This window comes from Patagioenas fasciata, chromosome 2 (assembly GCF_037038585.1).
Source record: "Patagioenas fasciata isolate bPatFas1 chromosome 2, bPatFas1.hap1, whole genome shotgun sequence".
Lineage (NCBI taxonomy): Eukaryota > Metazoa > Chordata > Aves > Columbiformes > Columbidae > Patagioenas > Patagioenas fasciata.
The window spans coordinates 144320838-144338869 of NC_092521.1; the positions used below are offsets into that span (position 1 = coordinate 144320838).

The 18032-nt window shown below is 38.1% G+C and overlaps 1 protein-coding gene across 2 annotated transcripts in view; it reads left to right on the forward strand.

Moving 5' to 3' along the window:
- The window catches only part of CDK6 (cyclin dependent kinase 6), a 138719-nt gene that overhangs the window by 107475 nt on the left and 13212 nt on the right, over positions 1-18032 (forward strand). For both annotated transcript variants that reach the window (XM_065832134.2, XM_065832135.2), the window contains exons 6-7: positions 12108-12158; positions 16109-16244. In XM_065832134.2, coding sequence (XP_065688206.1) covers positions 12108-12158; positions 16109-16244 — 187 coding nt within the window. The remainder of the gene's footprint in view (positions 1-12107; positions 12159-16108; positions 16245-18032) is intronic.

Consider the following 18032-nt stretch of genomic DNA (forward strand, 5'->3'; position numbering starts at 1 on the left):
GCAAATGAGTCCGTGCGAGACACAGCCACCACGGTACGCTGACTCTGCTAGAGACAGAGCCAGGATTTGACAAGTCGAGAGCTCTGGATGTCAACATGTGACATGCCTGGCTGCCCTCTGAAGTGACGTGCTTCATTTTCAGTCTTTGAGGAAATGGCGGTCTGGCTATGCATGGTCAAACCATATGACTTCTTCCAGAAACTCATGTACAATGTGCTCTGCTTTGCCTTTATAGATGCACTGAAAACACACCATCCGGAAGAAACTTTAAGACAATCTCTGATGCAGTATTTCTTATTTTATTTAAATATTATCCATATTCATAACTTCTGTCTTCTTAATGGATCCAAGTTTGTCAGTAGTAAGTGCTTGTGCAATATAGACATTTGTCAAATAAGAATTTCATCCAAGGGGTTACTTAATTTCCACTCATTTATTCTGCTGAGCTGGAATAAATTGGATGAAGATTCAGTTACTATTGATTTTGACTGTGTCTGAATCAGTTACCCAAGGATAAATGACTCAGTCAGCTATATCATCCAGAATTTGACCAACTATAGTGAATTATCAGATCATTTTTTATTAGATTATGTCCATGAAACAGGTTTTATTATTACGTCGGTACAGCATACACACCGTTCTATACAATTAAATAATGTGTAAGTGCTCTTTATGTCCAAATAATTAGAGTGCAAGCTTTCAGCATCTCAAGAAGTATAAGTAGCAAGAGATTTTTCCATAATGCTCCTATCTGTAGCTGTTAAATTAAGCCTGTGTGGCACTGATGAATCATATTCTGTCGTTGTAAGAATGAAGACACTCAGTTACAACTAGATCTCACTCCAGAAGAGGATTCTGTTTTTTCAGTTCTGAGCAAATCAGATCTTTTTCAGAAATGACAGCCAACTCGGGGAACTCCTTGTAGTGGACATGAAGGTGGTAAACAACATGGTGATCTGAGGACTGTAAAGTTCAAGATGTGGGGTGGTCCAAGGAGTTACAGGCACTGAGTACTTCAGAGACTGAGAAGACATTCATTCTGCAAAGGCAGAGTTGTATGCTATTGCCCTTAAAATAGTGTCAAAAGCCCATAGATTTGTGCCATGGACAACACAGAAGCAGGGCTATGGCTCAGTAATGGCAAAGCAGAGATAATAGCATAAAAGTTGTCCTAAAATTAATTTGAGAAGCTTTGAAATACACAAATCTACAGCATAACGTGTGTTAATGCTGCAGTTGCATAGAGGAGGGTGGCATCTGCGCAGTGTCATCACCTGGAAGTTCTGTTTTGTTTTTTCTCTTTAATATGAGAAATTAACTTACTCTTATTTTTTTGTCAGAATTCAAGTGGGGAAAATCAGATTTCCTGTGAAATCACTAATAGCTGAACGGGATACATAACCAGAGAGCTCTCAATAGATGAACTCCAATTACTATACACAGCCATGGGCCAGTGAATGTAAATTTTACAGCTTCTCCAGCCTGAGTAACAGAGTGTGTTGTGTGGGACAAAGTAGCGCTTAGGACAAAATTATATCTAGTTTAAGTGGCCTTTGAAACCTATCAGTTTTCCTTGCATGGTTGCTATACATACTTTCTACCTTATATGCTTGTCTCAAGTTTTTCTGCAGGTGTTTATTAATTCACTGTAAGCTGGCACAGCTGCTATAAATTAAAGTATTTTTTTTCAGACCATCCTTCTAATCCACTTTCATGTTTTTTGACACTCAGACTCAGCAGCTGGAGAAAAAGTTTGAAGTTGAAATTTCACCTCTGCTCACATAACAGTTTAGTGTTTAGTACTGAAATGTTTTCCCTGCCTTTCTTGTCTGAAGGGTTGTAATCCCCTTTCAGAGATTTCTTTTCTGACCAAGAGTGTTTTATTACAGCTGAAGGTGATGAGACATATTAGTTGCGGGGGAGGCGAGGGGAGCGTGCAGTTCTGATGTTTCAGGTTTATCTGATAATTTAGAGAGGCTTATGGCAACAGGTGCCATTAACACCCAATATGGGGGCAACAGAAGGGATCATAGATCAAAACATTTACTCAATATCACAGAGGAGCAGCTCAAGCTCAGTCAGAGAGAAAAAAACCCAAGGATTCTCTCTCTTCACTGATAATGTTCTCCCAGAGGGAAAAAAAAATCTGTTTTTCTTACATTTTATTCTGTATTGAGAATTGTATGTTCTAGATTGTATAGAACATTTTGCATTCTATGTTTACATTCAAATATGGAAATTTTACATGGGTTGGAGCTCTCTTGGCTGAGTGTGTCCATGTGCAGCCTCTGTTACCTCATTATTACTCTGTCACTGTACTACTGCAGATGACAGAAAAGATATTGTCTTTCAGAACTTTTTTCTGATGCTTTTATAATTGGATATTTGCTTTTCTGCCTTACTCTTCCGAGCTCTAGAACTTAAAAATTTAAAAAAAAAAACAAAAAAAAAAAAAAGGTTAGACAAGTAATTTGGTCAAATAGATTTACCCTTTTACATGTAAATCATAATGATGGAACTGAAGCATCATTTATAACACTGTTCTCTATCACGCTTTTATGTTACGTATTTAGAGTATAAGCTCTTTTATCTATAGAGTATACTTTAGTCTGTGAAGTTCCTTGCTCAGCATTGTTGAGAAAGAAATAAAACCTTAGAAAACCTGGGAATATACACCTGGATGTTAATTTGCCAAGTATCTTTGGTCAGATTGAATGAACCAGTATGTGTAGTGTATGTCTTCCTTTTACATTGACTTGCTTCTCCTTTGCTATAGAAGAACCAGAAGCAGGTTAGAATTTCCTTCAAGCAATAATTATGTGTGTGTAGACTTGCAGCTGATACAAGAATGACAACACTGTTACGCATTTGTTTAAAAAGTTTGTTCCGAGAGAAATCAACCTAAAGGCACAAAATCTTTCAGTTTAAAAGCATTACTGGGAAAACAATCTGATTGAAAATATATTTAGTTTGTGGAACATGAATTGGATTTTAATTAGAAGGCCTCAGACTTGAAAACCTATTACATATCACTTTGATTAAAACCTGTTCCAGAATTAGAGATACTGTCAGAGCAAAGTCCATTTTAAAAGTGTTTTTAGACCAGTAAATAAGGTAAATGTCAGCTGATGAGCTTTCTCAGAGTCATCTTGGTATTGTAAGAAAAGTCATGGAACTATAAAAAAAATAATTCTGTATCTCTGAAAATGGTGTTTTGAACAGATTTTTGCAATGAAATTTGATACAGGATAAAGGACTAGATACTTCATGTGGAAGATTACTTTTATTTCATTTGCATAAATGATAAAGACAAGAAACAGACTTAAACTATCGCTTACCTTGAAGGTAGGTCCTTTGCTGTGATGTAGGTGTTTTAAAACCACTTCTTTAAAATACAGCATCGAAGAGCAGCTTCACACTCTGACTAAAATGGTCGTTTTGTAGTGCTGTCTGCTAGATTTTTAAGTGAGGAGTAAATTATGAGCTAAATGAAGGAGAGGTGAAAAACAGCTCTGGCATGCTCTGGAAGGAGGATTTTAGATCTTTTCAAGGAAAATATGGGCAAACTCGTTCACAGGCACAAACACCTGGAGGTGAGGATTTCCCTGAGCTCTACACAGACACGTTGCCTGCGCACGACATCCTGCACATTGACCTGCACCATTGCTCATGTGCATGAAGTGGAGAGAATACAGCCCTCTTGGCTCCTATCCATCCATATAGGACAGCTTTTATCTAATCCATAGTTCAATTACTACCTTCAAACCCTAAAACTGAATTGCACAGGAAGAACAAAGAAGCATGTTAGTTTTAGAGAGCGGAAGTTTAGAAAGGGGATGTGAAACAGATTCACTAGAAGAGAATAAAGAAAACTAAATCTCTGATCACGGGAAGAGCATGACCGTATTGTATTTGTCATACCACTGGTTAGTTCAGGATGCTATAAAAATGCAGAAGCCTGCAGTTCAGTAATATAATCAAACTTCAAACTGCTGACTGACAAGATAGATGTAATTTAACTGTGTGCGGTGATGGAGTGGGTGTTTAACACACAAATAGTTAAATCATATTGCTGGTAGCACTGTCACAAGAAACAAAAGGAATGCTTCTTTTTCCACTCTGATCAGAGATCATACGGGTTTTTTTTCCTCTTTCCAAGGTCAGTTGTGTGTGTATTTCCAGAACTTTCTTCAAATGTTGGGGCAGTTTTTAAATTGGCACTGTAATATCGTGCTCCCGGAGCTGAGATAATGACTCTTAAAGCCCTGGTGAAATAAACCTACAAATCTTCTGGAGAAGCAAATGTCCACAGATAACAGAACTGTGACGTGCGTGCTGAGGGAATAAGTGAAGGACATTCAACCTATCAAGGATTTCCATTTTAAAAAGTAGTATTGCATGATGAATGGTGAAACTGTTCTGCCCAGGAATCAATGAGATGTGTCCACATTAGAGCATATTCTGGTCAAAGATAATATCGGTGCTTACCTTACTTTTTTAGTTTCACACATGTATATGTGTGTCCTTCTGTTGAAGCACCTTTTTTCTTTTAAGAGGTTGTGAAACCAGATCTCACTTGGCTTGATCCTGCGGTCATTGATGTCCATGATGCTTCCTTTTCTGTCAGTGGTGGGGGACAAGGCCCATCATTCTGCTCCAGGGCCACCTGGGACCTTGAAACATGATGCTTACATGAAGAGCATCAAGAAAATGTTAAGCATCTAGGAAAAGATCTTCCATTGCCCAGTTCTTAAGGGAGCTTTGAAGATGCTTATATTTTCTCTCATTTATGCTCTTTCTCTTGCTTTTTCCTGAATTTTTAATCAACAACTGAATCTGCACAGTAGGCTGGCCCTGCTTTGGCTGTAAAGCTGTGCACAGGGTCTCTGGTTTCCATTTGACTAACATTTCCCTTAAAGTTAAGCATGCAAAGGGGACATGCACATGCATCTGCAAATTTCTTGTGATGGGTCCACTTTACAGCTCTGGCTCTTCCCAGGCAGCCAACTTGTGTGTTAAAAACCATTGGGAAGTCCAGCATCTCCATGTAATACAATCATTTGCAGCAAAGCAGTGCAAACTTATAGTGATTAAAACCCACACTCAGCAATCTGAACCCCGAAGTGGATTGCCAAAAAGATGCCTAATGATTTTTAGTGTGTTCTCTGTCACTGTTAATATTCTTTTCTGTTTTACCTTTTACCTTCTCTTGCACACTGTGGCCTGCAGCTTCCAGCTACATTTCTAGCACCTTTGGACCTGCATATGAACAGTCTCCTGGAAGCTCACTGTACAAGCTGAGTCTTTCCCTTGCTGGCTTGTACCTACACACAGCTCAGAAGCAACCTTGCTTTCTTAGTTCAGGCAGAAATCCCATGTGTTTCTTAGGAAATAGACTGTATGTGCATTTGGGGGTCAGAATATTATCTTTCATTTTAGAATTAATTTACTTCATTTTAAATAGCAATCGGGAGCAAATTTAACACACTAGAGCGCTGGATGATTGCAGTAGTTTTTCAGAAACTGCCTGTTTTCCTTTATCTGTTTCTGTCTACTGGGTGACATGAGAAACTCCAGAGAAAATCATAATTATTGCAATTATTTTGGTTCATTAGATCTAAGAGTGGTTTAATACTGACACAGTCCCAATGATCTTAGAGATGTAATTTGTGATTGTGGTACTATCCTACTTGAAGAATGATAGATTTTGAGTAAAAAAAAATTGAGCTGTTAAAGACTAAAATGGGAAACTCAAGATGGCTGATCTGTTTTCTGTCAGATTTTTGCCGAAGAGTATTTCCTTAGTTGTAATGTTTATCTATGTCATCTTTCTTCTTTTACTTAGGAGAAGTTTCTTAAAACTTTTGAGCAGTTTGTGATCAAGTGTAATAAGCTGTACATGAAGTAACTTCTTCCTATGCTGTGCCTGGCACCCACCCACACAAAGATATTATTAAAGGGAAAGGAGAGGGAGAAGTATGAAAAATGTTATGTTTAAAACGAGAACTCTGAATTGCACAACAGCTGAGGCAAGTCACTTGTGACTGGAAGTGGGTAACTGTCCAGAGCATGCAATGTTGTCAGCTGTGGCCTGTTTTCTGAGTAGTTTTATACTGTATCATATTCATTTTACCTATTAAAAATGTCAATGGCCTTCATCTTTAAATAGTGAAACATTTTTTTTCCCTTTTATCTTGCTTTAGTTTCTCTTTTCATGCCTGCAGTACAGACCTGTTCAGGGGATCTGTCAAAGAGAAGCAGTGGTGGGAACAAGAGTGAGAAATCAGCTCAGAAGTGATCCCTCTGAATAAAGGTTTCCACAGAGTCCAGATCATGTTCTTTCTAGTAATCTCCTAATTCCAATTCTCCTAGGTCTCATTTGTTTTTAATTCTCAAAATGAAAATATTTTCTTCATAACAAGTAACTAAGAATCTGACAAAATTATTTGCCAGCTATTCACATTTTGTAATATATAAAAAAAACACCATTTAAATATATCTCTGAGTCACAGACTATGTAGCTTGGCAAGTTTCCTATGGCACGATGCAGGATTCCTTGGCGAATGTTTCTTGGCTTTAGCATTTTTAGTTTCTTCACCGTCATCTTGTAGCTCGTATACACACAGACATAGAAACGCTCAGACTTCACTACTACAACCTTACCAACTTCTAAAATTCCTTGTACCACTTCCATGAACTGCTGCTATATTCTGTCCCTGTACATTTTTCTCTCAACTATGTCAAATTATCATGGACTTTCAACAGCTCTCCCATCTTGTGTAATGCCTTCAAAGCAGCAGCTACCTGTTCTGAAACTGCTGCTCTTCTTCCCAACACTTCTCCTTGCCATCTCTTCAACCAGACTGTCTAAGCTGTACTTGCCCACAAAGCAAGTTGTACCTTTCTCACTTACGATGCTCTGTTCCTTTTAGGGAGTATTTGTATGACTTCCCTGAGTACATGTGGATTGCCAACATACAGACTTTTCACTGAGAATGTTACATATATATTCAAGTCAGTAATCAAGGGGTTATCCTTACTGTTTTTCCATGATAATAAGAAAGGGGAAGGGATTTCCAACCGCTGTTGTCACCACGCTGAGCAGAAAGAATCCAGAGAGTTATTTTGGAAGGTTTTTTTACATAATTGGAAAGATACAACGCTTGTGTAGCACTGGAGGCAATTGTATTCACAACTCTCAAATTGTCATGATAGCTCCATAATATGTTTTGGTTTGACAGATAATTTCTTGACTTTTTTTCCCTCTTCAATGCTGTTTTTATTTACATAACCTTTCTACCATGTATCCATTTTACCTGTAGTTTAATAACCAAGCGTCAGAAATAGAAATATAATTTCCAATCAGAATGTCACTAATTGGTTCAGAATGTCAGCTGCTATCAAGAAACCTGCAGAAATCTTTTCCTGTGCCTCAATGCATGTGGTTTGATTAGACTATTTTCCTTGTGTCTGCACTGCAGCATAGCCTAGAGCAGTGCTTATCAATATCTTGAATTCCAATTTTTATGAAAATTCTAACTTTTATTGTGAAAAGTTACAGATCCTCTTTGCTTTGTAGACCAAAGGCTGAAAGTAATGTCTAGAAGTAATGTGGCCAAATTACAGCTAAACCTCATTTATCTCGCAAGTGTCATTGCATTGTCATTGTATACAATACTTTTAGAGTTGCTTTGGCATGTCTGTGGAGTTGCACCAGGGAAAATTTTTTCATGGAGACTTGCTTAGGAAATGTTTATATCTCAGATTTCACTGGGTAGCACAGACATGCAACACAGTGTCTGTAAAAGAAGGTACTCAACCTTTCAGCCACCAATGTCTAGTTCAGATAGATAGACTATTCAGTGAAGGTGAAACTCAGCATGAAACAACAACATGAGCTCCTTTGGACAGGAAGAAAAAGGCTAAAGTTGATGAATGGTGAAATCTGATGTTCAGCTATGTATAAGCATGAGAGCCTTTTGGCCAGAAGATTAATGGTGCAAGTCCTTCTAAATTATAAGCAGATGGTAACTTTTTCAGGGTTCGTGAGGTTTGACATTGCAAACATTGCAACCTTATGTTATGATCTGTATTTTTATTTCTGTATTATCACAAAATCACAGAATGGTTGAGGTTGGAAGGGACCTATGGAGGTCATCTAGTCCAAGCCCCCTGCTCAAGCAGGGCCACCTAGAACTGGTTGCTCAGGACCATGTTCAGATGTCTTTTGAATATCTCCAAGGTGGGAGACTCCACAGCCTCTTTGGGCAACTTGTGCCAGTGCTCTGTCACCCTCCAAGTTTTTAAAAAAAAAAAAAAAAGTTTCCTTATGTTCAGAGGGAACTTCCTATGCTTCTATTTGTGCCCATTGCCCTTGTCATTGGGCACCAGTGAAAAGAATCTGGCTCCATCTTCCTTGCACTCTCCCTTCAATTATTTATATACATTTATAAGATCCACCAGAGCTCTTCTCTTCTCTTCTCTTCTCTTCTCTTCTCTTCTCTTCTCTTCTCTTCTCTTCTCTTCTCTTCTCTTCTCTTCTCTTCTCTTCTCTTCTCTTCTCTTCTCTTCTCTTCTCTTCTCTTCTCTTCTCTTCTCTTCTCTTCTCTTCTCTTCTCTTCTCTTCTCTTCTCCTCTCCTCTCCTCTCCTCTCCTCTCCTCTTCTCTTCTCTTCTCTTCTTCTCTTCTCTTTTCTCTTCTCTTCTCTTCTCTTCTCTTCTCTTCTCTTCTCTTCTCTTCTCTTCTCTTCTCTTCTCTTCTCGGGGTGCACAACAACATCTGAGACTTCTTCAGCAAAAGGGAAACTAAATGTCTTAGGTGCACTGTAATTCTCTGTGTTCCATCTTCTTTCCTACTCAAGTATACATTTTGTAATAGCAATGGTGTTGGAGCCCTCAGAGCATGGATTTTGTAGCAAGCAAAGTCAGGGAAGGTTGAGAGGATCAAGGAACCACACAAAAGTCAAGTGTATCCCCATAGATAGCCCTTTTGTCCATTGGAATATCCCTCTTTCCTGATGCACCCATATACACAGATTTTAAGAGTTCTCTGAAGCCAGAGGACCGACTCTGATCTTCTGGCACAGGAGACAAATCCAGCTCCATGCCTTTCCTGAGGAAAAAAGAAGTTATTCTACAAAATCAAACTCACAGTTTAACCAGTCCTACACAGATTATCATCATAGAGAGGAGAACAAGTCCCCAAGTAAGGACTTCAGGATTCAGCTTGCATAAATAAACCTCAGGGAGTGAATGGGTAAATGAGTCAAGTGCAAGATACCAAGAACAAAGGTGAAATGTTATGATTCTGTGGCTCCTGAGTATGCTCCCAGTTCAGTGGTATTGGGAGAACCGATGTCCATGTTTATGAATAGAATATAAAAAACAATTGTCTTGACGTGAAGGTTTTTTGGGACTTGCAGCCCTGCAAAGTAATGAGTGCCAAAATGTGGGACGAGATCATTGTATGGGTGCTGATTAAGTGGATGTACTTCCCCAGTCATCTGCAAAAACTCATGAGGCAAATTTCATTACATTAGCGGTTTCTAGCCTGGAGTTGGCATTCTGTTGTAGTCATGATGGTGGGATGGATAGGAGGCTGAAAGATGAATTAATAATGCTTAATTTTGATGAAATATCAAAGTATGTTGGAAGGTCACCTTGTGTTGTATAATTATATATTCAAAATAATTCAAATTCTTGCTTCAGCTCTTTATGAATCTGAGACAGCAGCAGCGATGGGAAAAACCTCCCTTAAAAATCCCAAGAGTCATGCTTGTTTTGGCATGATACTGCCTAAGGTGATTTGCGAACAAGGCTGACTTTGCCAGACTTTCACATTAACGCAACGTTCAGCATACATTTTAAAATGTTAAATCAGCCTCCCGTCTGCATAGATAGGATTATTTAGTTGTGTAGATTTTGTTAGCTTAAAGGGTCCAAATATTCTAATGCTGGAGCCAAAATTAAATAAATATAAAAAGTAACCGTATGTTAATAATTTTAAGAAGTCATTCAAAAAAATGTTTAAGGTTGTCATATTATCTGACTTTGGAAGATATGGAGTGTGTCTGCTGCCACAAACAATAGTAGGATGGCAGGACCTAACCATTTTGAAAATCAGGCTCAAAATTTACAGCAGAAGTAGATGCTCCTGGCTGAGTGGAGTTAAGTATTGATTTTTTGTAGAAGTTAGTATTGCTGGATACCTTAAAGCCTAGAAAAACACAGAAACCAATGAGTTGAAAGAGTCTTGTCAAAGAGGCTGCAATTAGTAAATATCTGGGAAGTAGACCACACCATTATTTATGATTTATTGAGTCAAAATAAATAAAGCCCTTTATGGATAAGTAACATCACCATCACATTTTACCCCATCTGTTTCAAGATGCTGTCATATGGTTTCAAATCAGAGGTGATTAAATTGTTCTCTCTCTGTCCCTGAGCAAAGCAGTTTGCAGTGTGAGTTAATATGACATGACCTGAATGGCAGCAAAGATGAAGGAGGCAAAATACAGTGTTTAGTTCATCAGAGATGGTTAGTATGCTTTCTCTTTATTACTCTGCTCCTGTTTTTGGTGGCACAGATTTCTACAGAGATTATTATGTCTAACTGCTCTGGGTCGATGTACTGTATTTGGTGTGGACCTGCAAGACAGGGAGTGACATGGAGCTCTATGTCTATGTGAGAGTGTCAAGATGTAACGCACCGTTTTTCAGAATTAGCTTATGGGTAGTAAAAGGAAACCCAGATCCCAAACCTGCTCCCGCATATGGGCAATGAGAGGAGAAGGACTATAGCTGAGTCCTCCTCATTCTCCCAGTATAGATGGGAGAGGCCTTCTTTGAAGAGCAACAGTGAAGACTTTGGCTATCACTGTGGCTAAGGACCTCTGTCAGACCAAAGAAGAAGAGTATGCAGAGAAAGGCAGGAGAAATGACATTTCTCCATAACCAAAGGCTGCCAGTGAAAGCATGGGAATATGTGTTGTTTGTCAAGTCACCAGGTCTCGGTTGAACAATTTTGGAAACTGTAACCTAAGTTCACAGCGTGCAATGTACTCCAATAGCTGTGCTCCAGAAGAGAGGGGCAGCCTGGCTATCAGTTGACGCAAGTTAGTATCACAGTTTGCAGTGTGTCTGAATTGCATTTCTTGGAGTAATCTACCATTTGTTGAACAAAAATGGTATGCAACATCTGTGCCCTGATCTTCACAGATGTCCCCCATTCTAGGCTGGATGCTTATTCATCCATCAGTGATCTACTGGAACCTCTTGGAGGTTTAAACATAAATTGCACTGTTGATTACCCCTTACCGAATTCAACACAAAGATGGCAATAGAGCCACACAGATCTGAATTTTATATTTTACTTAGGCACTCTGGGGTGATAGTATTTTATAAATGATGAGTGAAGATATTTTGAATTGCACTTTGAAAAGAAAAAGTGTGTACCACTCTCTAAAAGTATTTTTAGTCACTGTTTTTTCTGAAACCCTTTGGACATTCAGCCTATTAATTCGTTTCTTTCCTGAACATATCTTTATTTATGCAGCAGAAGTATTCCTCTTCTTTAAGGTAAATTCTGTACCGTTTCACACCCCATTCTTTACAGACCTTCATAAATCCATTGTCATTTATTTGACCCCTTAAACTTAGGAGCACATTTCCAATATACAATAAATTTAATTTTCAGTTTATATCCATAATAAGTATTTTCTCATTTTATTATGTTTTAATGGATTGCATGAGACTCACTCGATTTTTATATCTCTAAACAGTTATTTAAGTATGTTCTTTATAGTGAAAACTATTTTGTTAATGATATAATCTGTATAATAATATTAGTTGAGATAGAGAAGGTTATTTCATTCAAGAATGCAGTTAAATTTTGAAAAGTAGCATATTCAATACTATGTCTCATCTGTCCCCTTTTTTATCAGTTTTAGTAGAAACTTGACTCACAGACTGGATAAAATGTAGAAGCAGAAGAAGTGGGGTGTCAAAAAAATAACGTTTTCACTCTATGTTGGCAGCTCTCAATGACAAATATAAATTCACAGTAATTAAAGCAAGTCACATCCTAAAAATATTTCTTTATTCTTTCAGACCACTCTTCCGTGGAAATTCAGATGTTGATCAGCTAGGAAAAATCTTTGAGTAAGTAATAACTAGTTGCATTATGTCAATATCTGTTAAACATTTAAATACTGTGAGGTTTCTTTGCCATGTTTTTTATGCAATAATGTGACTAGAACAAAGTATTCCTAGAACATATTTCCTATTGCTACTGTATGCAACACGATATTTCCGTGTATTCTGTGTCGGAGTGGGAGGAGGAAGCAACATGGAATATAGTTCTGCAGAACTAACAGCCATCATCAGGAAGTTACGAGAGGCTTCTGTTTCGGGCTTTTTAAATCTCTTAAACATATTGTGCATTTACCATTCACACATATTCCTAAACAGTTAGATCCAAAACATTCTCTTCACGTAAACAAATGCACAGGTTTCCTTTTTCAGTAATTTCTTTGTGTATTTCAGAAAACAACATTAGAATACTTCAAAGTTGTTATTAAACTGAAATCTCTAAGATGATTACCAACAGCTTCTTCGCAGAAAATACTTCTGTACATAAGAAAATATTTTAGCTTTTAAAATATACTGTGTAGCCTGGTAAAATGATTAACAGTCCATATTTTGGTTGGGAAGGTAACTGTGGGAACAGAAGAAATATCAGCGTTTTAACATGTGCTTTGTCAGCTATTAACTAATTGGCTTTATTTTATAACCATTTTACAATTCTAGGAGTTTGTGTTTTAGTTCTTCAAATATACCAAATACGTTGAAGATATGGGGAGGTTCAAAACCCCTTGAGGTAGAATAGTTCTCTTCTGAAATAAGTTCTTAGGTTTTTTTTTTAAAAAAAAAAGGAGGCAGAAAATTAAGTTATTGATATTGCTGATATGGTAATTAAGTAGGATTATATCACTTTTCCTTGTAAAAGCTCTTCAGAGCAAGGAATGTTTCTGAATGTATAAGAACCGTGTAAAATTAAGATCTGATGCACATACCACGTAATTAGGCAATCAAAGCCACATAGGGCTGGTCCCACTCCAGACAGTGAATGCCCATTTGCCCCTGCACCGCTGTCTTCCCTTTTCAAACAGAGTGGCTGCAGGGATCCAGGGATCTGGATGAAATAAGAAATAGATAGACAAAGAGAGAGAGAGAGCAAGGCTGAAATATGAGGTATATCTTGAAGGTATTCCAAAGAGAAGACAGTAAAATTTCTAGGGAGAAGAGCTTAAACAGAACAAATAATGACTTTCTCTCTTTAACCATTTTTCAAGTTCTGAAATCATAACAGATCTGTTTCTAAGCATTTTCATTATTTAATACGAGGTTCCTAAATTGCAGGTCTTGATTTCACACAGTTGACTTCCCTTTCCTGCATACCATACCAGTGTATGTGACTCACTTGCGTGGTTAATTTGTCATGCGCTGAATAGCTCTTCCTGCCCAATCCAGAAAATCAGTCCTTAAAGTTCACTTTTTTTTCTTCTGCCAAAGCTACTCCTTTAGTACTACAATATTCTGCTTTATTAAATGAAGGCAGTTTTGATACATAGGAGATATTTTATAATGGAAGAAGACATAGCTGTGATTGTTTTTAAGGATTTTGATTCGTTTATGACACTTAAAGGGAAAAATCAAAATGAACTGGGCTAGGATTAAATGCATGGCTGGTAGCGGCATCCTCCGATGGGGATAGAGGCTGAGATTACCTGTGCAGAAAAGAATTCATTATGAAGAGAAAATGCCGTGCTAATTTTAGAAGAAATTCCTTATTATACATCAACTTAAAGAGAAGGTTTAGTTTTGCTTCTTCTGTGCCATTCTCCTTGAATAGTTCAAAAGTTTATTTCTTGGGTTCCATGGGGGGTTATGCTAAATAGTGTTTATTTTGTGTTTTCACAGCTGGACAACCCCCTACAGTTAGGCATAGCTCTTCTTGTAGGAGGATTGATTCTTTCTACAGTAGTGACTCATTCTCCAGACTAATTTGGACAGAAAGTACTTTCAGGATATTCGTTCAATCTGGAGTGATGCATTCTTTCAGATAATGGGGCTGTGGCCTACCTTTGCTTTACATGTGCCTTCTGATTTGCGTCAGGTAAAACTCCACCGTGTTTGAGGGTAAATCCCTGAGAGGTGGCCCAAAACAATTTCCTGCTTTTCCAGGACAACAGCAGCATGTGGGATATCCTCATAGATTTCAGGCTAAACACTGCAACAGTTTGAGCAGACTTGTCTCCCATTGTGATCAATGGGAGTGGGAAGTACTCGGCGTTTCTCAAGACCAGGCCTGAACCTTTGGCAGGAGGTGAAACTCATCCAAGATACTCCCAAACTTAGTCACTGAAATGGTAGTGCTACCAGACCAGAGTGAGGGCATCTCCTCAGACACTCATTATTAAGAGTTTTGAGTACTACGTGAGTGTGTAACTCAAAATATCTCACCTTTCCACTCTTGCAAGGTCTTGTCCACCCTACCTGCCTGACAGGCTGCCTCCTTGTTTCTTTTTGTTAGCTTTGCCTGTGCCTGTGCTTATTCTGCCTTTTTCATGCTCTCTCACGCAAACGTTACAAAAACTGGGACTAACCAAACACATTTGAATGGCAGGTTAAACTTTGTTGTTATTTAAAATATGTAACTCCCACATCTTCCTACAGTGCTGTTTGTATTATACGTAATACAGGTCCAGATCCTCAAACAGCTAATCACTGTAGCCAAGGGAGTTGCCTCATAGCCCCACCATACCTGTGGTAATAAAAGTAAAATCCAATTTTTCACACAGATTTAAGTTGCGATTTCCCAAGAGCTGTGATGTCTTCAGATGTAGTAAAATGAAATTGTCCTGGGATTTTAATTGCTTTGCCCTTCTAGACGTGCTGTGGTTATAAGGACGTATTAATTTTTGGACATATTTTGGGTGAGCCAAATTGCAATCTAAAATCCACATAGGTAGATGTGGAGTAATTCCACTAACTTCACTGAGGTAACCTATGATTTACATCAAAGTGTTTGGCCCATGACCTCACCCTTGTCTTACTACCAACCTTAGTAACAAAGTCAATGCTGCTCCCTAGTGGCATTTGGCCTAGTGCAGACCCAAGTATTTGCTGAAGTTTTTTTATGTTCCTTCTTGTCTTACCCCGTCAGTGTTTCCATTTAAAATCTCGATTTTACAGGCTGTAAAAACTGATTTTCCCTGAAACTTGACAAGTGATGTATGGTCTTTTCCAGAATTTCCATCAGAAACTGGCATCTCAACCCGACAAATATTAGTATCAGACTAAACCACAAAATGTATGAAACATGATCCAACATTGGAGGCTTACCTTCATTTATTTGGGTTTTAAACCTCAGCATTATTATTTAATAAGTATAAATATCTTCTAGAATTTAAATAATAAAGAAATAAATTATAAAAATAAGTTTAAATATTCTATTAAACGGTAAAGAAGTACCAAAGTACAATTGAAAGTGAAAACATAAGGACACTCAAGTCCTATTCCACTACTGAACTGAGACTTTAAAACCTGTATTGTGAAGCAAATAAATTGTTTAAATTTGGGCAACAATTACTGCACATAGCTTTGAAGCATTATGAAACATCCCGTTTATTGCCTTACCCTCGTCTTGACCCACACTCTTCTCTCAGTCTCTGTTCTTGTGAATAAAGATCCTTGCATGCAATTCCCCTTTGAAACTTACTGCTTTTAATCATCCTGATGTGACATATGTTGCACCATCCAGTCAAGAGCTGAGCAACTTTCTTCCAAAGCACTCAGCCCTTTTTCAACAAAAAGGCTCAGAAAATTGAGACCTAGGCCAGAAAATTGTGCGGGCCACAGAATGATTTCTACCAAGCACACTGAGGACCTACAATCATCTCTTCACAGAGATCAATGCACCACTGTGCAATTAATCTCATTTAAACTAAAAGACTTTACTCATAAAGTAAACTGCCACTTAGCACAATCAACATAAAGGGGGTAATGCATAAATGTTCAGACCTAACATCACGTTTTTCCTTTCACAGTGTAATTGGACTCCCAGAAGAAGAGGACTGGCCTAATGACGTTGCCCTTCCAAGAAATGCTTTCACTTCCAGACCCGCACAACCTATTGAAAAATTTGTACCAGATATTGATGAACTGGGCAAAGACTTGCTTCTTGTGAGTTTCTATTTGTTGTTCTCCAAGCTGCATGATTTATAGTTCCCACTGTGTATGCAACACGCCAAGAAACATTTATGTTTCCATTTAATGGAGTTGAGCTCAAAAGTAGGTACACAAATCAATTTAAATCTGTGAAACACCAACACAAAGACATCACCTTTGGCTCAACAGGTGTAAGAACTGAGACTAGTTAGAGACTAGGAAACTATGTCAGGGACGTACTTTTGACCAGTCTTTAGACCTTGTTACTGATCACTGTTGTGCCACTGAGTCGGCCATTCTTATAGTATAAGCCTGATGTGAGTGCAAAAAAATGACCTACTATTTTTCATGGTATAGTGGACCTAGTATAAAGCAAGAAATAGGTTGCAGAGGCAGATTGCATCTGCATGACTTCTTTTGAATGCTGAAAACTTGAGATAGGGAATTCACCAGTTGTTATCTCTTAATAATGTCAGAATTGGACAGAAGCAAACACAAATTGTGCTGGTACAACTGGTAACACTGAATTCAGTTTAATGATTTCCATCATTTTTATAGATATGTTCTAAACCTCAGCCCTAAAGTTCAGTCTTCGAACAGAATATAGGGAGAAGCCTTGCCTCAGTTTGCCTTTTGCCGTGCATGTTGAAATCTAACTAAATTTGTTCACTGGAACCCTTTAGATCTTTTATCATGTGAGCTTAATAGAGTCTTGAAAGACTTGCTGCATTCCCTCAGGAAGTGCTATCGCCAACCAAAGTTATCCCTACAAAACCACAGATCATCCTCCATTGTCCTTGTGACTGCAGCTCCCAGCTGCGGTAACCTGGGCTACATCTGGACACTTGAAATGGTAGAGGAGAAACGTATCTGCTGTACTTGCAGGCAGCCTGGAAATGGAACCTAGACATGGGACAACAATTAGATTCTGGGAACAACAAGGAATAAAATATGGCAGAGAGCTCAGTGGGTGTGAGGCATGATGGGAGGGAAGAAGAAGAGAAATATCTATGCCTAGAAGGTAAGGTGGGAAGGGAAGATGTTCCTGTCAAAGAGATGAGAACTGGGAGCCACAGATGAAAGGGGAAGGTGGGACTAGAAGTCACTGAATTTAATTTCAGAACTTAAATTACAGAAATTCTGATACAAGAAAAGAAAGTAGGAGTAGAAACTGGTTAAACAGGGATAATAGAGAAGAGATAGTAGAGAAAAATACTGTTCAAATGTGAATGAAAGAAAAGAGAAGAACAAGCTATAAAACACAAGGCTATGGGAGAGATTTCAGCGATGGCTGGAATAAGGATCTGGAAAGAAGGCAAGCTGGGAAGAAGAAGGAGAAACTGGACACAAAACATTAGCATATGAAGGCTATAAAGACCCAACACCTATAGAAATACTGAGCCTAGGAATGAACCTCATGATGCTGTCCACATTTGTATAACCACAAAAGAACAGTGCATTGAACATTGAGGGGATTCAAAAGTTGTTCATGAATACTTGCTCCCTGCAGTCTGTGAGACAGATGTCCTGTTCATGTGAATTCAAGAAAACCTGAACTCTGGGATTTCTAAACTATGAAAACTTGAATTTTCTAACTTCTTATTTTTTATTTGCTTTGGGGATGCCATATTCATATACTACAGCCCCACTGCTTGTTTTAATATGGATGGTCATCTCATTGTGCACCACATACTGAGACTCAGTTTTGTCTCATACTGATTATAAATTGAAGGTGGAGTGCATTTATGTATATATGCAATGTTAGCACTGTTAACTGTATATTTTAGTTACAAACAACTTCTT